This window comes from Apodemus sylvaticus, chromosome 2 (assembly GCF_947179515.1).
Source record: "Apodemus sylvaticus chromosome 2, mApoSyl1.1, whole genome shotgun sequence".
NCBI classification, from domain to species: Eukaryota; Metazoa; Chordata; class Mammalia; order Rodentia; family Muridae; genus Apodemus; species Apodemus sylvaticus.
In genome coordinates, this window is record NC_067473.1 from 28,582,954 (window position 1) to 28,606,131 (window position 23,178).

A 23,178-nucleotide genomic window follows, 5' to 3' on the forward strand; every position below is an offset into this window, starting at 1 on the left:
ATTTATCCTGAGGAAAGAATGCAACCAAAGGGGGAAAATCTGCCCGTGTGCACACGGCTCCATTTTGCACTAAGCACAGTTTCAAGACTAGGTGAAAATTAAATTGTGATTTTTGAAGGGGTAAGAGAGACCAGAGGTTATTCATTTTTCCAGCTAAGGTTCCTTGTTCGCTCAAATAGCTTAGAAGAAGAGTTGTTCTTTTGCTACACAGTTCTGTCTTCTGCGGGTGAAATCGTGGGTGAAACAGTGAAACACGGGGACCCCCCCCCCAACAAAAGGCATCCACAGTGGCTATAAACATCATTACTGTCTAATGTCCTCATCTGAAGGAGGGATTGTTTTCCAATGAAGCCGGTGGGTGAAAAGCAGATCACAAAACACCGTGCACTAGGCGAAATCCAGAGTGCTAGTGCGATCTAGTGGAAGGGGATTAAAAAGCAGAGGGTCCCGGAGAGCCACTGGGGTAGGGGCATGAAACAGCAGGAAAGATTCCTATGTGAGTTTGAAAAATTCAATAATCCTACACCCCTTCCATTTAGGAAGCGTCTAAAAGAGTCTCCTATCAGATGTTTGCCTTAACCAGTCATTAATTGTCTATGTTATAGGAGCCATGCTTTCTAACTAGAATGCATCCTAACACTTTAATCAGGAAGCTGTATTTTTACAAAGGTACCTTCTCACACCTATTGTCACCTTATCAAGGCCACTCACGGACTACAGCTTGGGCTCTTAATTGTCTTGGCATCTTCCCATATTTTTATTCAACATATAACTGTACACAGACATAAATATGCCATGCGCTACCATTCAAGGGATTCTCTCCATTTTTCATCTTGAGCACACTTGTACCTGGCTACATGTTAAAACTGCACCGCTTTCTGCCCTGTGGTTCAGTCATGATTTATTTACCATCACCGTGAACTCGGCTGGACCACACTCAGACTGGAGATCTTGCCTCTCCGATCTGACCCCCTTCCAGCGTTACAGAGACCATCAGGCAGAGGAGAGAAATGCAGCAGACAGAACCGCCTGGCTAACAGCCTCAATCAAATTCAATCCGATTTCACCCCTCTAAATGTTCCTTCTCTTTTCTTTTCCCTCTCACTTCTACGTTAGCCTACAAGGTCACTATCTCCAAGCTGGATTTAAACCGCCTCCAGTAGCAAACCATTCAGACCTTTTCAGCGCACAGCAGTTAGAGTACTCTTTTTGAAATGCAAATCTGGTCTTGTCCTGCTTAACCCCCCTCTGAGAGTTCCCATTGGTGTTAGTACAAAGATGGACCTCTTTAAGGTGGTCTACTAGGTCGGGGAAGACTGGCTCCTTGACCCCACTGGCAGCCTCCTTCCCTGTCTCTTTCTTCTCTCAGCCCTTTCTCTTTAGCGTGCTCTGGCTGCTCGGGACCTCCGCAGACCCTCAGGGTCACCAGCACCTTTCCCGATTCACCTCCCTAATATTTATTCCCCTTCCCTCCTCGGTGCTTCCTTGGGAAAAACTTCCACCTTTCTTCAAGTCTAGACAAATCCTCTACTAGTATTTGCAGCATTTAGCTGGGTTCCAGAGAGTACAATCTTATGTGTAATTATTTGATTAATCTTCACACCGCATAATCCTGAGAAGGAAAAAAGCTCAATTCATCTTTGTCAACTCAATAAAGGCTTAAAAAAGTGGTATAGCTCAGACCACCTACTACCTGGCCTCTGTTACAGTGTCTCAAAAACACCCAACATGCCCCTTAAAGTATAAAATAATTCTTCATTCTTAAAGTTACCAAGGTTTTTTTTTTTCCTTCTTCTGTTTTTTCATTATTATTATTATCAACATCACAATAAACATCCACGTCTGTATCTTTGAACACTTCCACCAGTTTACACTTAGGCTAAACATTCAGAAGGAAAACTGCTAGACCAAAAAAAAAAAAAAAGTATAATTCAAATTCTGATAAGATATCTAGCAGCCTACTGTGGCGCTGGTCTTTGATTAGAATCAATTCTGTAACTACTGAAAATAAAAGATGTCAGAGGTGCTACATTGATTAGCTGTTGCACGGGAGAGAAAAGCCGGTATCATTTTACCGCCTAGTGAGAAACACAGATTTGTTAAAGAGAGAAAACAAAAATCCTTAGAGCTCATGCTTCCTTTGCTTTTGCATTCGGAGGTAAAACAGAAGCTTTATTTCTTTGCATACTGCTCGAAGAAACAGGGAAGTGGACCCCCCCCCCCATATAACTGCCCTAGGAAAATTAACTGTGATCTCTTTCAAATTCAGAGTGAACCCCAATCTCCATAATAATCAAAGTGGCGACCAGATGAATGAGTAAAAAGGCAAAGAATGGGAAGGAATTTACACCAAAGCTGCCTATCTCCCCAACAGTTTTGAAACCAGCCGTTTCATTTATCTGAAAAGAAAGTCTGTCCTTCCTTGTCACAACAGATGCTGGGTGATTCCCGTGGTACAGGCTGCCAAAGATCTATTCTAAATGTCTGATTAGCCTAAGGTAATTAGGTAGAAAGTGAGCCGTGTTAAAGATGATTCTTAAATAATGAAATACATTTAAGCCACTGACACAAATGTTACATTAAAATCCCTAAGTGAAGATTTAAAAGACAAAAACAAAACAACAACCACCACCACAACAAAAATCTGACCAGAGTGACCTAAGAAGAAAGCAGTATAGCCTTTACTAACACATTAATGTTTCTGAGAGAGTAACAGTAGACGTGCCAGCAACAAATCTTCATTCAGAAGCAACATAGTCATTCCCCCCAGATAACTAGGTTTTAAAGCTTAAACATTGGGATAATTACTTTGTGGTTTAGGGACATGGGTGAGCCCTGCACTCAAGGAATTGCAAGTAGAGGCCTGAGGATCAGGTGAGCTTTGACAAGCCAGAACCTCACTTTTGAGAGTTTCTCTCCCAGAAATAGGAGCTGAGCCAAAGAATGTCTGTGGCATCCCCAGCAACTGGGAAGAGAGCCACACAGCAAGCGGCTGTGTGTATTATTACAACCTCGCAGAAGTGCATGGCACTGTTACAAAGTGAATAAAAACGGTGAGTGAGAGAGGAAGAAAGTTATTTAACAGTAAAAATCCACTTCATGCAATCAGAATGACAGCAGCTCTCCTGCTGACTTCTAACCACCGGAGTGGAGAAGAAAGTTCCAGGTCTTCGGCAGGAGTGAAAGCAGTAGGCCAGAGTGGGTTAGCAAAGACAACAGAATTGCCTCCCTTTTCTTCACATCTCTGACAGAGCCCCCTCTACAGTTTGCAAGGTTCCCATTGATTTGATGCAAATTCTATATAAACTCAGAAGTGCTGCTCCGAAAAAGGGGTCCTGGGTTCATTTTGAACAAACAGGTCTCCCAACCCAAGTTAGAGGTGCTTATCAAAATAAACCATCAATGGGCAGGTGCAAAGATAAGGAAGAAAAATCTCCCCCTGGACATGTTTGCCAATAGTAAGAATGTGCACCCGAGGCAAGCAGAAACCGGGCTCACCTTAACAAGCAGCTAAAAGTGCACACAGGCTGGAAGCTATGTTTGTTGGTTAAGGTTTTAGGGGTTACTGAAAAAACAAAACCCCTCAACGTTATTATAAAGTGATAGCTTCCACCGGGAAAAGAGGGGTTACTACAGGGAGATTTGTCCCATATTCCTCTGAGGAAGAGAAAGGCAAACACTAAGTCATTTTGGGGACCAGTGGCCAGCCTCTTGCCTGCCAGGTAACCCTGGACTCCCCAGCCTTCACCACCATTAGGCAGGAGAAATCTGCTCTGGACCAAGCAAGACACGCTTGACAAGAAGGTAGCTCTGGGAAGATAGGTAAAACAAAGGTGCTTGTGACATGTTTTGTACATTAATAAGTTCCAATGGTCTTCAAATCCCCCCACTGCAAAAGAGGTGAAGTTGATTTTCCTGTTGGCCTTCACTTCAAAAGGCCCCGAGCTGAGTCTATATGCACTTTTGCCCACTCGCTCTAGTTCTGCCCTCGGAAGCAAACAAAAGGGAGTTTACTTCAAACTAAACATTTCCAGACCCTTTGAGATTACCCACTGTGACAGGGTTTCTAGATCCTCACCAACCCCACAGACTGTCCCACAAGTTGTCTAATTTGTCAACTACTCTCTCCAAACTGATGGCCAGAAATGAACAAGAAGCTACAGATGGGGTTGATTAGAGCAAGGTCCATCATTTTTATGCTGGACAGGCATTACAGTTACCATCACTGTCTAACCTGAATTTTTATTTTTATAAGGCACATCATGCCATAACTTCTTCATGATCTTCCTAAAGAACAAGAATCACACACAAGCCACTCCACTTCTCTTCGTGTCAGTGAATTATAGTGCACTGATTGCTATATTTTGTGCTTGCAGCTCAGCACTAAACTAAATGGTATTTAATTCTAAATTCTATTATCTGTTTGTAACAGCTATCTCTTTTCCATTCACCCATGAATTGTAAAGCAAGCTCTCTAGATCTTTGTCAAAAATCATGTGTGCCAAGGTTAAACAAGAAGCCATCCAGGGTAAAGATTTGTGACCCTACCCAGGTTTCTCCCTTCTTCAAACCCAGTAACATATACACACCTGGCCAGCACTGATCCCAGCCAGTCTCCGGCTCACGCAACGATCCTGCTAATTAATCTGCAGACCCTCTCACACATCAGCCTACAGCCGGCAAACCGCTTCCCTGAAAGCAAGGATCACTTATCATTCAAAATAAGGCGTAAAGGACCAATACGGCTCCAAAGTACAAGTCTATGGAAATATTCCTACACACAGAGCAAAGCCGGGAAGGCAAGATCAGCAACGGGAATGTCTGTGGCAGGCTGTGAGACTGTTTGGGTTTTGCTGTTATTACTGTTTAATTCATTGCTGTCTTTACTACAATTACATGTCTTTTAAAAAAATTAACAATGAAAATCATGTACAGAGAATTTGACTTGGAATCAGTCCATGTGAAATGGCTTTAGACCATTGAGAATGTCTTTCCAACCAGAGAACCCTAAGCAGAAAAATGGTCTCTGACAGGACTTGTTGATCACAGGAAGCATCAGCCTTGCTTTCTTTCCATCCTTGTTGCCTTCTTTCTCTTTCCTCTCTACCCTTTGTTTTCAACATTAAATTGCTATTTAGATTTAATAAGCTGATAATATAGGAAAGAGTAGACTAGAAAACGGGATATGGCCGTTTAGAAAAAAAGCCTGGGTGATGTGCGCACATGTGTGAGCGTGTGTGTGTGTGTGTGTGTGTGTGTGTGTGAGAGAGAGAGAGAGAGAGAGAGAGAGAGAGAGACGTCCATCTCTCTGTCTGTCTTCCTCTGTTAGACAGGTTAGAAACATATGAAAAACACGGTATAGAGACCAAAACCAGAGCACAGTGCAAAGGTTCCCTTCCAGTCCAAGTAGGAACAGATGAACCCAACCCGTGTCATCTGATTAACTGCGGTCCCTTGTCACACTGAGACTAGGAAATAAGATAAATAATAAACAGGATTTAGATGTTTAGAATAGAGACTATGGAAAGGTAAACTTGAAAAAGAGAGAGAGAGATCAGGTAGGATAGACTGTGTGGACAAATAGGAAAAATAGAAAATGGAATGTGGACTGATGGTGGTGGTAAAGAAACGTGTAAGCACTGCACTTATCAGATCTGAGTATTTGACTCAAAACATTTTCAACAAGCCAGCACGTCTTTGCTGCTTTAGCCTTTTCTTTAAGGGTGGCTTCCAGGAGAATCAGTGATTCCATGGGAAACTAGGGTCTGAAGCTGAACACAGGATATCTGTCTCACTCAGGTTATCTCTAGCCCGATTTTATGGCGTGTTCATTACTGTCTGTAAAGTCTGTGAGACAAGTGAAAATTCCACCTGGCTTAGAGATATAATTTACTCCCCAGATTGAAGTTAGGCTATGTATACACAGGGTAAAGCAATAGCTGCTAGGTTCATGGCAAACTGTCATAATACTAGATAAAAACAAACAATTCAAATCTTACTTACTCTTTGAAAAGTGAAATTTTTATCCTGTTTAGAATTAACTTACTCCTAGTACCCTAGAAGCTAAGCCAACTACAGGCAGAAAAGAAACACATTCACATCCATATCAAATTCTCATTAAAAAGGATAAAAATGTCCAAATAGGCAGTCTAATATTTGTCTTGTGAAAACTCTACCTTTGCTTGGAAAAATAAATCTTCTCACTCCTCAAGAACTTATCCTAAATATAAGAGATAAATCAACAGCTTCATAGATACAGGGCAAATTGCCATAAAACAGGTAAAATGTACAAGCAGAGAAATACAGCGATGTCAAAATCCTACTTAGTGTCAAAGCAGAGTTCCCTCACTCCACTCTAAACTAAAAATGGTGGTAAAGCAAGAGATGATAGCTCCCAAGCACGCTTACAAAAATAGATAAAATGTCCTAATACAAAGACCAGCTAGTTACCTAGTGAAGTAAATAGCGCATCTTAACACTGCATGTGCTTCACACTGACCCTTGTGAAAAGCTGGCACAAAATAATCCACACGGGAGGAGGGGGACCTAAAAATCACCTCAATAGTAAATACCATGAGTGTTTAAGATATTATCTATCAGTATTAGGCCATATTGGTATTTAACCCTCAAGTATTTATTCATTTTGTCTATTCATTTAAATATTATTTGTTCTTTCAGCTAGCAAGAAATTTTTACCTAAACAGCTGGTACTGCCTTTTTCTTAGGAAAATTATAATTTGAAGCAAAGTAAAAAAAAAAAAATTGTGTATCAAGCATAAAAAACCATAAAGAATATTGATCAGAATTATGGCTCTATGTCATAATCCTAAGGCTGGGAGCCACGGCTCAGCTTGTTGGCTTGAAATACTTAGGCGTTGTTGCTGTTCATATACCCCAATCAGGAAATATTAATTTAATGTTGCTTATTTTTAAAGAAAATTGTAAAATTAGTGTTGTTTGATGCTCAACATCTGCTACTTGGAAAGAAAACAGGGGGAAAATTAATTTGATTCAATATTTAATTTTGAGAAAAAATATACATAACTATGAAAAACCATATTCTTTAGATACCTCTGTAAGCATAGAGGGAAGGCTGAAATGGCAAACCGTAGTCTGCCAGCGCAACAGCAAGCCGAGGGTGTCACAGGTGATCTTGGCTCCCTTGTAAGGTACCCTCTAGAATTTGGACCATGAGAGAATTACTATTATTACAAAAATACCAATAAAGCCATTTCTAATTTTTAAGCCATAAATAGATAAACCACTGGTTAAAAATTTGAGATGAAAAAGTCATATTAGTTCAAACCCAGAAAGATGGGGTGATTTTTAAAACTTGAATTTTCCTTACTTTTTAATCCATGTTTGCCGCAAGGCTCACTTTTTAAAGAGTGGACTGTTTAAATGCTCTCAGTAAACAGCTAGGTGAATTAACTTTGCGGGGAGAAGAAACTGCCCCTAAGCATTTGACAGCCCCGCAGTCACAGTCACCGGAACAGGGACTGTTAAATAAACATTGTTTTAAAATCCTGGAATCAAGTCTCTCTTGCAGAAAAGAATAAACAGTTTTAAATTAAAAATGATTATGTTCGCCCAATTTGCTAGATAAATGCCCTCTGCTCCTGGAAATCTGCACTTATTTATTTCTGGAGGTCAACATTTAATTTCTAATAAGTAGATTCCTAGTAAATGAATGAGTTTTTGCTTAATGCTTTGTACAACGCAAGGACCCTTCTACCTTGCCGTACACAATGGGTCAAAGTCTTGTTTTTCCTTTAAGGAAAAAAAAGCTGTAGGAATATTGCTGAAATAAGCTCAGTTTTAGTCTTGAAAAACAAATATGTTTCATCTGTGGTTCATCAATCCAACTCAGTTGTAGACAATTTGATTTTCCTTTTAACCTTAACTTTTTTGACAAAGATTAGCAACAGATTGCTAATTTTCTCAGCACCTAAGACTTTGAGCAGCTTAGGTGGGAATCCGCATTAAGGTTTTATTTCACATCCTTTCCCGTTCAGTATTTGAATGTCTTGTTTCTTTGCAAATTTCCCTAAGGTTAAAAAAAAAAAATTACAGATTTGTATGTATCAAGCCAAGGAAATGCTTGGCGCTGAGTCTCGGTGGCCTGTTTGACCCTACCGTTACTGCACCCCAAAACATTCATTCACCCACAAGATTTAGAAACACAAAACGGCGCGGTTGGGGGGGAAAGCTGAGGTCTCCGTATAAACCTTGTCATCACCTCACAAAGTCCGTAGCTGAAAGCTTCCAAAGCCCGCCAAGAACATTGGAAGCAACCACAGCTGTTTTCAATTGTTCTTGCTTTCCCTCTGTAACGTATTTAGTAGGGCAATGGGTGCTGTTTGCAGCATCTCTGGCCCCCAGCCATGGTTGACCCTGACCTGCAAGCCGCCGTTTGGCTCCCAGAATTTCATGATCCTGCTTCCGTGTTTGGTAAAACCTAAGAAAAATCAGGTTCGCGCCTTAAAAGAAAGCGGGGGTGGGGGCGAGATTCGGTCTTTTAAATGTCACATTTTGGTGGTCTTTCTTTCTCTCAACCAGATCCCAGAAAATAAGAAAAGATGTACATCTTTGTGTAAGAGAGAAAGCAGCTGGCCAGCCATGTCCTTTGCCTTACATCTAGGCCAGGGAGTCTCAATTGTTGGATAAAGCCCCCACCCCCACCTCCACCCCCACCACGAGGGGCAACGACCCCCAAATCTGTTTCAGGGATCAGAAGATGTCCACCACCGGGCTGGGGGGCGAGGAGGGGTGCCCTCCTTAATGAAAACTGGAGCTGAATTCCTACCCTGCTGGACAGGGAGGGGCCATGGGGGTGCAGAAAGAGAAGGCCAGAGGTCAAGCCTGGGGAGGGACACACTTGGCCCAGGAGGTGGGCTGCAGGGTGTCCTGAAAGAGGGGTGCTGTGGGGGTGCATCAGGCATAGAGCAGGACTAGCACCCTTTGGGCACGCCCTGGTACCCCGGAACCCGAGTGGGGGAGGGTGAGGCGGCGGCCTGTGGGCCCCTGAACCTCCATGTCGCGCGCAGGCCACTAACCTGTCAGTAAGAATGTGCCAGTGGTCGCGGGGCTCATCTTGAGTGTCCCCCGACCCTTTCCCGTCCAAGCACAAGGGTCTCCCAGCTCCCACCACCAGAATAATAGCATTCTTGGCCTGCCTAAGCCGTCCGTCCTCGATCCTCCCCTCCCCTCCCTTTCTTTTTTTTTCCTCCCAGCTTAGCCAGTTCAGCATCGTGCACCCCCCCTTCCTGAGCCCATGCTGCCCCTAGCGGCGGGCCAAAGCGGTGCATGCCGCGCCCCCACCCCATCCCCCCAGGCGCCCGCCCACGCACCCCCCCTCCGCCCCCGCCATCTCGCGAAGCACGCTGGGATTTGGCGCCCCCCCTCCTAGGATCTCTCTATATAAGGCAAGCAGTCCGGGCTCCCGATACACGCGTTTCCAACTTCAGTTGGTGTGTGTCGAAGAATCCTGACCAACTCCGGACCTGGGGAGAGCAGCCAACCGAGATCGTCCACCGAGCCTCGCCTAGGTCTGCTGCGCGGGCTGCGGTCCGGAGCCTTCTCCGGACCGCGGTCACCCAGTGGACCGGGCTGTCGCGGGACCCCCTCATCCTTCGTGTCATCGCAGAGGAATCCTCGTGTGGTAAGTATGCGGCTAGGGTTTTTTTTTTTTATCCCCCCCCCCGAAAAAAAACGATCACACGCAATCCCCGTTTTACATCGGGAGCTGCGGGGAGATAAGAGTAGCGCCCCCAGAATATCTCCTCGCAAATTTTGTCACGCCTTCAGTGGCCGGATCCCGAGACGAGAGCGTGGAAAGCCAAGTCTTCACGGCTTTGGGTCCATGACTTCGGTTTCCACGACTCGCGTCCAGAATTGGTCAGTAGACGCATGAGCTGCGGACAGCGATGAGCTGCAGACGCACATGAGCTACCGACCGAATTGCAATGAGCTCCCCAAATACGCTGCAAAGTGACCGGTGCCGCGCTACAAGCGCTGCAGACGGCCGCATCTTGCGCCGTGATGAACTAACGGGCGCTTCATGCGCTACGAAATACTAATAGGCGCTCCACGCGCTTCGGTGTACGAACGAGCAAACGACCTGATGGCGCTTCATGCGCTTTCATGTACTAATGGGCGCTTCATGCGCCTCGCTGTGCTAATGGGCGCTTAATGCGCCTCGCTGCTGTACTAATAGGCGCTTCATGCGCCTCGCTGTACCAATGGGCGCTTCATGCGCTTTGGTGTAGGAACGAGCAAACGGCCGGGCGAACCGGCGAACAGGCGAACCAGCGAACCTGTGAACGGGGCGAACCGGCGCTTCATGCGCCACAAAGCAGCCCGAACTACGGCGATGATACACAAACCGATTCGTGCTTTACGCATTCAATTCGGAGCACAGGAGAGTCACCCAAGGCAAAAGCGCAACAAGAGTGAATTTAGAACTGCGCTGCAAACTGCGGCAGAGCCAGAAGACCTGCAGACTGTTGAGCTACACAGAAAGTAGCGTTGGGAAGGCGCGAGAGAAAGCATAACTCTCTCTCCGTGGAGAGGGGGGCAACACAGGCCCACCTTTCGCATCCAAACTAACTGCGTTTTCCGTCAGACGGCTATCCGCATGATGGTGGTGGTGATGGTGTTAGACAAAATGGAGCCCTGGGCGGCCAAAATTGGTGTTTAACATTCTGTCCACGTAACTCCTGCTTACGGCAGTAGAGTGGAGGGGTGGTGGATTTTGGAGATGGCAGAACGGCCCTTGTCTAATGGTGATTGATTGAGGTGACGGTGCAGTAGTCTTGGGGGCACGAATTGGTGTCCAGCAACAGTTTGTGGAGACTGTCTGGTTTGCTGGGTGGCTACGAAGCCGAGGTGGGAGGTGGGAGATGGGAGATGAGGTGGGAGGTGGGAGATGGGAGGCAGGAGGTGGGAGGAGGGAGGTGGGAGGTGAGGGTTTGCTCTTACTGCACAGAAGGAATCTGGTGGTTGGAAGCTGGTGGGAGGGGTCTGGGGAGGTAGGGGGGCGGGGGGAGGCATGCAGTCATCCTGCAGCCCTGTAGCAGCCAGTCTCAGACCTGCCCCGCCCATCCTAGCCTTACCTCATCTGCAGAGAGGCCGCGCGCCTCGTCTGCGCGCCTCGCCTGTCGCGCGCCTTTCCAGAACATGCTTCCACAGGCCCAACCTCCCAAGTGCTGACGCCTTAGAGCCAGCCTGCCTAGCCCCCGCCCCCAAGGCCCGCCTCCTCTGATGTGGCCTGCCTAGCCCCCCCAAGGCCCGCCTCCTCTGACGTGGCCTGCCGCCTAGCCCCCCCCACCCCGCCCCCAAGGCCCGCCTCCTGAGGCGGCTTGACAAGGCTCCGCCCCAAGGCCCGCCTCCTATGGGGAGGCCGGCCCAGGCCCCACCTTCTTACTGTTCAGCTCCTCCCAGAGTTCCGCCTAGGAGGAGGCCCAGAGCCCCGCCTTCCCCCAGCCAGCTTGCGCCTGCGCAGTGTGGCCTACAGCCCCTCCCTTCAGGTTTGCCTCCAGTGCGCAAGTGCGCCTCTGCCCTGTCTGAGCCTGGCTGCACAGCCCCGCCTCCCTGCGGTTTCTCTGTTGCGCGGTTTTACTTTTTGTCCACAGGTGTCTAGTAAATATAAGAATAATAAGAGTAATTAATAACAACAATAATAAGTATACCTGACATGCATAAGCACTTTTAATAAGTGCATTGCATTATTAAATAAAAAGATCCCACAATTAAAATTCCTGATAGTGGGATATGGACCTTTTAAAAATCCTAGCTGACGCCTTAAAGCAATTAAGGCAGTTATTTACTTTAAATTAAAAATTAAATTTTAAAATATTTTCATATTTAATTATTTGATCAAGGCACCATTGGACTTCCTGGAATTAAATGCTTTGATAAATACAAAGCCAGAGGTGACTAGCACTGTGTATCTTAGGAGTTTTGAGGGGCATTGGTGTTATGACGTGGCTTCTGAGAGAGAGGTTAGCGTAGAAAAGGTTTGTTGTTGTTGTTGTTGTTGTTGTTGTTGTTGTTGTTGTTGTGTGGTTGTTCCTTTAAATTCTAGGTGATTAGCCCTGGCTGACCTGACTACATATAATAAAATGTGCATGGCACATAGTAAGGATTCATTAAATGTGTGTTGGATGGCCAGAATTAATTAATTATTCTTGCTGCTGGCCTTCAGGCTGTTTTGAAATTTTGTTCCTTTTTCTTAAGGTGCTTTGCTGTCCTTGCCCTGAGTTGAGTTGCTGCCCCTACATATAATAAAATGTGCTTGGCACATAGTAAAGATTCATTAAGTGTGTATTGGATGGCCAGAATTAATTAATTGTCTTGCTGCTGGCCTTCAGGCTGTTTTGAAATTTTGTTGCTTTGTCTTAAGGTGCTTTGCTGTCCTGAGTTGAGTTGCTGCCCCTTTTGAAAACACATTTAAAAGTTTCTTTTTAAAAAGTATGGTTTTGAACTCCAGCAATGCAAGCTGTAATTATAATATGAATCAACTAAATTATATTCCAAATAATTAGCTTTTTTCATAAAAAGCTAATTATTTGTTATTCCAAGTAATTAGCTTTTTTCATAAAAAGCTAATTATTTGGTGTCCCAAGTAATTAGCTTTTTTCATAAAAAGCTAATTTAAATTTGGGACAAACGGGTTATTAATGCTACATATTGACATTTAAAATTTGTATGATATAACAGGGTGGTTACATTGCAAGACATAGATGGTTACAACTGGCTTAATTAAACATCTGTGTAATTTACAGAGAAGCCAAATAGAAATTAATGAAGAAATTAAAAAGAAAAATCTGGTTCTATATTATATACTATGAGCCAGAATTTTGTTAAAGGGAGAAATAGGGGTTTTTGCTCCCCTAAGTTCTTGCCTTCCTAAGGCCCCTCCCTAGTGTATAGCTGTCTGTGGGAAATATATGATTATAATTACAGCTCTAAATGTATGCTTTGCTTTGGGAATTTTATCTGCATATTAAAGAGATTCAAAACATTGAAAAATATATGCAAATTACATTCCACAGATAATCCACGTAATTCTAAGAAAAAGCTTTAAAATTTCAAAGCAAAGAAAAATTGCTCAATGGTGTCTCATTTCATAATGAGACACTTACATGTGATTTTATTTACTATTATTGCTCTTTGTGTTTGGGGGGGAATAAAAAATCCTTTGAAGATGTCATTGTAAAGAGTTAATAATTAATCAGAAATATTTATTTATTCTAAATTGACTAAAACATAATTACCATACCTGAAGATGGTCCTGTCTCAAGAAGCTGGCTTATACAGTGTGAACTTTCAGTTTTCAGGAATGGAGGCTCTCAGCACTCCCCACCCCCCAACCCCAACCCCCCACTTTCCACTCCCCACCCCCCAACCCCCACCCCTAGTCCAGCCCTTTAAGAGGGAATTTGAGGTGCCACAATTTTTAAGTCAAATTAAACTGAAGTCAAAATGCTCCTTGCCTGGCAACCTGTGCCACCCCATAGTAAACATGGTCATTACTTGTTTGTGGTTATTGTTACCCAGTTTGCCCAAGACCCTATTACTTTTACTGGTTAAACTACTCAGCTTTGGAGTAGAGCCCCACCCCAAAACTGCAAGCCCACCCCCACAGGGTGGGGCCTAAGGCCTAGGAGGGGTGAAGGTCACAGATCTTCCACTGGTGACCTCACAAGCGAAATAAGACACTTTAATGTGTTTAACTAGCATTATTAAAAACCAAAAGCACACCCCCTTGAATATTTTGGTGGGAGGGGCACACCCCCAAGTTATATGAGTATAGCTCCTCCCGTTACCTCAATCTCCAATCTCACTTTAAATTATCTTCCTGAGCATATTGATTGTTTGCTGGTTGTTAAAGACAACCTATAGTTGTCTCTTATAGGTGTTAATGTCCACACCTAGCTTCGATAAAGCCCACCCCAGAGGGCGTAGACCTTCCTGACCTGAGTCAGGCTGTACCAAGCCATGCTGAGACCATCTTTCTTAGGGAAGGTTTTAGTTTTTATTTTGAAGTTTTATTTTATTTTTTCTAGATGGCAGAAGTCACACTTTAGTCACCTGTGTGTTCTGCTTATTGGAAAGGTCATAGGAACAACTTAGGACAAAAGGAAAATGTTTGCAAGTGGTTATGGCAGGGGAGGGGCCTAAAAGGGGTGGGGGTGGGGGTGGGGGTGGGGGTGTGGTTCGGGGGCAGGGTGGTGGGGGCTGGGGAGGGCAGGGGGAATGGGACAACGGTGATGATCAGGTGTCATGTGGGATGTCAGTTTTCCTCTATGTTTTAAAATGTTCAACAGGTTAAAATGTTAGCTAACTTCTCTAATTAATAATTTTTTTTATCTCTTTAGTTTCATGGAATTTAATTAGTGCCCATTTTTGCCTTGATTGGTCAAAGAAAAAAATTATTTTTAAACTTATGTTTGTTCAGAAGTTTTAAATTTTATGTCCTTAATCTTTTATTGAGCTTTTTAATTAAAAGTTTGTAGCTATTAAAAAGTTTTAAACTCTTTGAAGGTTTTAGAACTTTCAAAAACAACTTTTAAAAGTTTCTAAAGTTTTAAGCTTAAAACTTAAAAATTCTAAGTTCGAACTATTTAAAGATTTTTTTAACTTCAATAAACATTGTTAAATTCTTTATAAAAGTTTGCTAGACTGTCCAATTACAAAGTTTTTATACTTTCTAAAGTTTTAAGAATTAAACTTAAGTTGTTTGTAAGTTCACACTTTTTCAAAGTTTTTAAAAACTTCAGTAAACTTTGTTAAACTTTTTAAAAAGTTTGCTAGACTGACCAATTACAAAGTTTTTATACTTTCTAAAGTTTTAAGCTTTAAACTTAAAAGTTGTTTGTAAGTTCAAACTTTTTCAAAGTTTTTTAAAACTTCAGTAAACTGTTAAACTTTTTAAAAAGTTTACCAGACTGACCAATTACAAAGTTTTTATACTTTCTAAAGTTTTAAGCTTTAAACTTAAAAGTTGTTTGTAAGTTCAAACTTTTTCAAAGTTTTTTAAAACTTCAGTAAACTTTGTTAAACTTTTTAAAAAGTTTACCAGACTGACCAATTACAAAGTTTTTATACTTTCTAAAGTTTTAAGCTTTAAACTTAAAAGTTGTTTGTAAGTTCAAACTTTTTCAAAGTTTTTTAAAACTTCAGTAAACTTTATTAAACTTTTTAAAAAGTTTACCAGACTGACCAATTACAAAGTTTTTATACTTTCTAAAGTTTTAAGCTTTAAACTTAAAAGTTGTTTGTAAGTTCAAACTTTTTCAAAGTTTTTTAAAACTTCAGTAAACCTTGTTAAACTTTTTAAAAAGTTTACCAGACTGACCAATTACAAAGTTTTTATACTTTCTAAAGTTTTAAGCTTTAAACTTAAAAGTTGTTTGTAAGTTCAAACTTTTTCAAAGTTTTTTAAAACTTCAGTAAACTTTTAAACTTTTAAAAAAGTTTACCAGACTGAACAATTACAAAGTTTTAAAAACTTACCTAAAGCTTTAAGCTTTAAACTTAAAAGTTGCTTATAAGCTCAAACTTTCATTGTTTTTAACTTTAATAAACTTTGTTAAACTTTTTAAAAAGTTGACTGGACTGTCTAATAACAAAGTATCTAAACGTTTTGTTCTTTACTACAATTATTTACATTTTCACAATTTGCAAGTTGCAGTAGGTATAGCTCCTTCCCACTTATACAGAAAGTAGCCTTCTGTTATATAATCAATAAACATTATTAGTCAGTTAACAGTTGTGATTCAGTGATTTCTACCTGTTATCTTTTTTAGAGTTTTTTAAATTAAATTATTTTATTTGTTTACATTTCAAACATTTCCTCTCTTTCCGGTCCCTCCCAGAGTTCTTCACCTTATCCCCCCTCCCCTTTGCCTCTGAGAAGGTGCTCCCCCACCCTCCCATCCACCACCCCCTACCCTTGCAACCTTTCACCCCCTACCCTCCCATCCCCCTCCCTTACCTATGCTATGTAATTAAAACATAAAAATTTAAATTATGCTATTATCGGGCATCTTTTTAAAAAGATGTCCTAATGTATAGTACATTTCTACTTAGGAGGCATCAATTAATATTTGTTTAATAATTACCTAATAAAGTAAACTGACATCCCCATGAACTGTTCAATGCTTTTCTGTCCCATAGAGAATTCTCCTGAGGAAGTTAATTTGTGTTCATGAAAAGCAATTAGATAATCTTGTGGTTTTTGTGATAGTGGTTGTCATTTGGCTTAATATTTTGACTTCATTGTTAGGGTGCACCTGTGATGTGACATTTGGCCAGCTACTTCAGTTTTTCAGAGCTGATGAGTATAGGCATTGTGGTTTTAGTACCAACCTAGTTTGTGTGTGTGGTTTCTTATTGATTAGGATGCTATTTTCTCCTAACCTTATTAGTAAAAGGTATGATGTTGGAATAATTTTCATGATTTAGAAGTTATTTTGCATAATTTGTTTCTTATTTGTCTCTGCCTTGGAGTTTCTTGCTGTGTGGCCTCCATACCCAAACAAACAAAATCCAAACTTACTTGTTTGCTTTGTCACCTCTTTTTAATAGTTTGTATAGGTGTGTATTGCTTCTGCTAAAAGATATATATTGTTAATTCTAAAAAGCAGGTGACTTCTTAGAAGAAGAGACATTTAGGATATCTGGACATCAAGAAGTAGTATGCTTTTCATTATTTTGAGAATGATTACCTCATTCTCTTGGGTGTGTATTCTGTCAACTAATTATCGACTAATAATTATCAGGGGATATTTGAACACCTACATCCCAACCTATAGATGTATATGTTGAATGTATGCTTTTGTTGTTATTTACAGGCGGGTTTTAAGAACCAAAAGACAGCAACTACGAGGGTCCCAGGATCCAGGGCTCCCTCCCTAGGGGAGTGAAGCCACACCTGGGAGGGTCCCTCCCACCGCCGCCATGGCTGCTGTGGGTGGTTCCTCCAACTGCCCACCCCCTCCCCCTCCTCCTCCTCCTCCTCCTCCCAACAACAACAATAACAACAACACGCCCAAGAGCCCCAGGGTGTCCGACCCAGAAGATGATGAAGAACGCAGGTATGATGAAGAATTCAGGCATGCTGAAGACCGCGGGCACGATGAAGAACACGGGCATGACGAAGACCCCGGGCACAATGAAGACCGCGGGCACGATGAAGAACACGGGCATGACGAAGCCCCCGAGCACAATGAAGACCCTGGGCATGACGAAGACCCCGGGCACGACGAAGAACTCGGACACGACGAAAACCCCGGGCACGACGAAAACCCCGGGCACGACGAAAACCCCGGGCACAACGAAAACCCCGGGCACAACGAAAACCCCGGGCACGACGAAGACCCCGGGCACGACGAAGACCCCGGGCACGACGAAGACCCCGGGCACGACGAAGACCCCGGGCACGACGAAGACCCCGGGCACGACGAAGACCCCGGGCACGACGAAGACCCCGGGCACGACGAAGACCTAGGACACGATGAAGAACTCGGGCACGACGAAGAACTCGGGCCCGATGAACTTGGACATGACGAAGAACTCGGGCACGACGAAGAACTCGGGCCAGATGAACTTGGACATGACGAAGAACTCGGGCACGACGAAGAACTCGGGCCAGATGAACTTGGACATGACAAAGAACTCGGGCCCGATGAAGAACTCGGGACCGATGAAGAACTCGGGACCACCGATGAAGAACTCGGGACCACCGATGAAGAACTCGGGACCACCGATGAAGAACTCGGGACCACCGATGAAGAACTCGGGACCACCGATGAAGAACTCGGGACCACCGATGAAGAACTCGGGACCGATGAAGAACTCGGGCCAGATGAACTTGGACATGACAAAGAACTCGGGACCGATGAAGAACTCGAGACCGATGAAGAACTCGGGACCGATGAAGAACTCGGGACCACCGATGAAGAACTCGGGCACAACGAAGAACTCGGGCCAGATGAACTTGGACATGACAAAGAACTCGGGACCGATGAAGAACTCGGGACCGATGAAGAACTCGGGACCGATGAAGAACTCGGGACCGATGAAGAACTCGGGCACAACGAAGAACTTGGGCCAGATGAACTTGGACATGACGAAGAACTCGGGCACGATGAAGAACTCGGGCACGAGGAAGAACTCGGGACCGATGAAGAACTCGGGACCGATGAAGAACTCGGGCACAACGAAGAACTCGGGCCAGATGAACTTGGACATGACGAAGAACTCGGGCACGAGGAAGAACTCGGGCACAACGAAGAACTCGGGACCGATGAAGAACGCGGGCCCGATGAAGAACTCGGGCACGATGAAGAACGCAGGGGTGAAGAACTCAGGCACAATGAAGTACTCGGGTACGAGGAGCTCCCCGAAGACATTGCCAACTATGACGACCACATGAACCGGCAGTTTGAGAATATGAGCCTGCTAGATCAGGTGGAGTTACTTGCAGAGAGCTACAGTTTACTGGATCATTTAGATGACTTTGATGACGACGAAGATGACGACGACTTTGATCCTGACTCTGAAGAATTAAGGTTCAGTGCTGAGTACAGTGATGAAGACGACCTTGAGCTTCAGGGTGCGGCTGCCCCTGCCTCGCCCTTTTTCTCCGATGATGACTGCCTTGACGACCTGCCTGAGAAGTTTGACGGCAACCCTGACACGCTGAATGCTTTCATGTACCAGTGCCAGGTCTTCATGGAAAAGAGCACCAGAGATTTCTCAGTTGATCGAGTCCGTGTTTGCTTCGTGACAAGCATGCTGATTGGCCGTGCCGCCCGCTGGGCTACTTCCAAGCTGGAGAGATGCACTTACCTGATGCACAACTACACTGCCTTTATGATGGAGCTGAAGCATGTCTTTGAAGACCCTCAGAGACGTGAAATTGCCAAACGCAAGATCAGACGTCTTCGCCAGGGCCCAGGACTTATCGTGGACTACTCCAATGCATTCCAGATGATTGCTCAGGACCTCGATTGGTCTGAGCCTGCCCTCATGGATCAGTTCCAGGAGGGCCTCAACCCAGAGATTCGCAGGGAGCTGGGTCTCCAGGAGGCCCCCAGGTCCCTGGCTGGCCTGATCACTGCGTGCATTCACATCGAGAGAAGACTGGCCCGTGATGCTGCTGCTAAGCCTGATCCCACGCCAAGGGCCCTGGTGATGCCTCCAAACAGCCAGGATGATCCCACCGTGCCCTTCGGAGGTGCCCGCATGCGCCTGAGCAAGGAAGAAAAAGAAAGACGCCGCAAGATGAACTTATGTTTGTACTGCGGCAACGGAGGCCATTTTGCTGACACGTGTCCAGCGAAAGCCTCCAAAAATTCGCCGCCGGGAAACTCCCCGGCCCCGCTGTAGGGGGACCTTCAGCGACAGGGCCAGCGCGAATAAGGTCCCCACCCTCCGAGGCTACGATTCAGCACCTGCAAGTGATGCTCCAGATCCATATCCCGGGCAGACCCACCCTGTTCGTCCGGGCTATGATTGATTCTGGTGCATCAGGCAACTTCATCGACCAAGACTTTGTTATACAAAATGCAATTCCTCTCAGAATCAAAGCATGGCCAGTTATGGTGGAAGCTATTGATGGGCATCCTATAGCCTCGGGCCCAATCATTCTTGAAACCCACCATCTGATAGTTGATCTGGGAGACCACCGTGAGATACTGTCCTTTGATGTGACTCAGTCTCCGTTCTTTCCTATTGTCCTAGGAATTCGTTGGCTGAGCACGCATGACCCTCACATTACCTGGAGCACTCGCTCCATTGTCTTCAACTCTGATTACTGCCGATTTCGCTGCCGGATGTTTGCCCAGATACCTCCTACGGTACTGTTTCCAACACCGCATCCGAATTTGCATCCGCATCTAATTCAGCATGTGCATCCGCATCTACATCAGCATCTGCATCAGCGCCTGCATCAGTTTCTGCATTCAGATCGTCATCTCTTTCTGCAGCCGGGTCTGCATCTCCATCATCAGCCAGATATGCAGCAGCAGGAGCAACAGGCAGATATGCAGCAGGGGCAACAGGCAGATATGCAGCAGCAGGAGCAACAGGCAGATATGCAGCAGCAGGAGCAACAGCCAGATATGCAGCAGCAGCAGCAGCAGCAGCAGCAGCCAGATATGGAGCTCCAACTGCAGCAGTACCTGTATCAGTATCTGTATCACCATCTGTATCCGGTTCTGCACCACCATCTGCATCCGGATCTGCATCACAATCTGCATGATTATCTGCATCAGTATCTGCATCAGTATCTGCATCAGTTTCTGCATCACCATTTGCATCCAGAACTGCACCAGTATCTTTATCAGTATATGCAGCAGCATATGGATCCAGAGCCGCATCAGGATGGACTTCAGGATGGACTTCAGGATGGGCTTCAGGATGGACTTCAGGATGGACTTCAGGATGGACTTCAGGATGGACTTCAGGATGGACTTCAGGATGGACTTCAGGATGGACTTCAGGATGGATTTCAGGATGGATTTCAGGATGGACATCAGGATGGGCATCAGGATGGACATCAGAATGGCCATCAGGATGGATTTCAGGATGGACATCAGAATGGGCATCAGGATGGATTTCAGGATGGACATCAGAATGGGCATCAGGATCCTCATCAGGGTCCTCATCAGGATCCTCATCAGGGTCCTCATCAGGATCACCATCAGGGTCCTCATCAGGATCACCATCAGGGTCCTCATATGGATCACCATCAGGGTCCTCATATGGATCCCCATATGGGTCCCCATATGGGTCCCCATATGCACCCGCACCTGCACCCGCACCTGCACCCGCACGTGCATCCCCATCCACCGTTCTTCTACCACATGGCTGGATTCAGAGTTCTCCAACCTATACGGTATTGCTACGTGCAGAATGTGTATACGCCTGTGGATGAGCATCTCTATCCTGGTCACCGGCTGGTTGACCCTAACATTGAGATGATTCCTGGAGCGCACAGCCTTCCCAGTGGACATTTGTACTCGATGTCTGAGTCTGAGATGAATGCCCTGCGGAATTTCGTGGACAGGAGTGTGAAAGATGGGCTCATGACTCCCACCGTGGCACCCAATGGAGCCCAAGTCATGCAAGTGAAAAGAGGGTGGAAGCTTCAAGTTACCTACAATTGCCGAGCTCCACACAGCGGCACCATCCAAAATCAGTACTTTCGCCTGTCTCTTCCAAATATGGGAGACCCTGCACACCTGGCATCCTATGGCGAATTTGTCCATCTTCCTGGCATCCACCCGTATCCTGTCTATGTCGTCTATACAGGTCCTCAAACGATTACTGCATGGTACCCAGTAGGCCGAGATGTCCACGGGAGATTAATCCTTGTACCTGTTGTCATCACCTGGTATCCAAATATGCACCGCCAGCCTCCGGTGCCCCAGTATCCTCCTCCTCCGCCACCTCCTCCACCTCCACCTCCACCACCACCTCCACCAGCATCCTTCAGTGCTGCGTAGATACCTGTCATGTCCTTCGTAGACCCTGCCGTCAACTTGATCCTGTGCCGCTTCTCAATGACTGTGTGCTACTGGACCTTCAGGCCGACTGAGGCACAGGGGCATGCAGGACTAAAGTCAGTTTTCATCTTGACTGACAATTTGTACATAGACAGGCCTGGGTTTTACTTGTTAAAACCTCTCACCATCTTAATCACAGGCTGCCAGATGTCTTTACAGAGAAGCTGAGACAAACACAGGCTATGCTGACTTCTTGCAGAAGGAGAGAAGAGGAAGAGGAGGACATGACCAGCCCGTATTATCTCCGGGCACCTTATAAAGGAAGCCAGACTTTGAGGTGCAGTATGGAAAGGCTTCCGTGATCCCCTTACTGCACCACCTTCAAACTTCACCGTTCCGCTCCTTTTCAAGGAGCACTGACTTGACATGGAATTAGAGCACTGGACATCATCTTGAAGATACGGACTTCTAAGGATGGTGTCTCTCGCTACGACCTTGAAACGTTTGTTTAACCTCTCTTTTTGTTTGATTCTTCACTACCACTACCATCAAGCCTGCTGCAGGATTTGTTGCCGTTCTGCCTGATTACTGAGACTCCATTTTGCTGCTATGCAAGGAGATGAGAGAGGCAGGCCTAAAGGGGCATGTGTGTCAACACAGCCTCCAGTTGCCAAACTCAGTTTGTGCAGTGGGCCATAACATGTTTTTGTTTTTTTTTTTTTATCTGCCATGAATCTTAATGGTGAAGTTTCTTTTTCTATCAGCATTTATCTTTTTCTTACCCTGGCATGTTTTAAGTAGTTTAGCATTTTTGGGTTTTTTTTCTCTATTGTTTGGTGGGGGGTTTTCTGTTGTGTTTTTGTTTTTGTTGACTATGCTTTCAGACTTTCTATTGGATTACAATTGGACTTTTAAAAATCACCAATGGAATCAGAAAGCTTGTCAATCACTGGGTGTTTTACAGTAATTACTTTTAAATGGTGCATTTGTGCTTCTGATTTTTCTTTTTTCTTTTTGTTGTGAAGCATCACTTCAGTTTACCTCAGTTCTCAATTCCATCCTCCATGCATTTTAATTTGATCATCAAGCTGCAGAGGGCCTAGAAATGGGTCGTCATCTGCAGCCCTGGCATGTACACACGGACATTAGCCACCATGGCAAGCAAAGATGGAGACATTGACCACGTCAGTCAGGGAGGTGATGCTGGTGTGAGTTCCCTGATGCTGGATTGTTGGAAGCTTGCCATGGACTTTGGCAGTGTGTACTATGCTCTGCTCCTATATAGACTCTAGAAATGTTAGGCGTTAAGGATAAGTGATCTTAGGTTTACTCTATAGTACTTAGATTTTGTTAAGTTTCCTTTCTCTCGATTTATTTTGCTTCTGTTGATCAATTTTACATTAATTGTTTATATTGTTTTTTTCTTTTATTTTGGCATTTCCAACAAAAATGCCTCGATTCATTTGTTAGGAAGAAATTGGAATAGAGGAGAACACAAACTAGTCAAAATTTAACTAATTGGCTGTAGGCCCAAATTTGCATTCCTTATTAATTAAAAAATGTAGGAGGTGTGAGAGTTTCTACTGCTGGTCATGAAGTTCACCATGAAGAATCAGTTTAGTTTGTACCAGGAGGCATTTAATTTAGCTGAGAGTGATTT

At 44.5% G+C, this 23,178-nt stretch overlaps 2 protein-coding genes across 4 annotated transcripts in view; one reads left to right on the forward strand and one right to left on the reverse strand.

Annotated features, from left to right (window-relative positions):
• Positions 1–9,226, reverse strand: part of Sgce (sarcoglycan epsilon) — a 70,323-nt gene extending 61,097 nt beyond the window's left edge. For 2 of the 3 annotated variants that reach the window (XM_052173208.1, XM_052173207.1), the window contains exon 1: positions 9,057–9,226. In XM_052173208.1, coding sequence (XP_052029168.1) covers positions 9,057–9,165 — 109 coding nt within the window. In that variant the 5' untranslated portion in view covers positions 9,166–9,226. The remainder of the gene's footprint in view (positions 1–9,056) is intronic. The other variant, XM_052173209.1, reaches the window with a different exon arrangement.
• A 7,739-nt stretch (positions 9,227–16,965) lies between these two features.
• Peg10 (paternally expressed 10) lies at positions 16,966–22,240 on the forward strand. Its single transcript, XM_052173210.1, is given in 3 exon segments — positions 16,966–17,102; positions 18,378–19,375; positions 19,378–22,240. Coding segments are annotated over 3 exon segments (3,276 nt in total). The 3' UTR covers positions 21,519–22,240.
• The last annotated feature ends 938 nt before the right edge of the window (positions 22,241–23,178 follow it).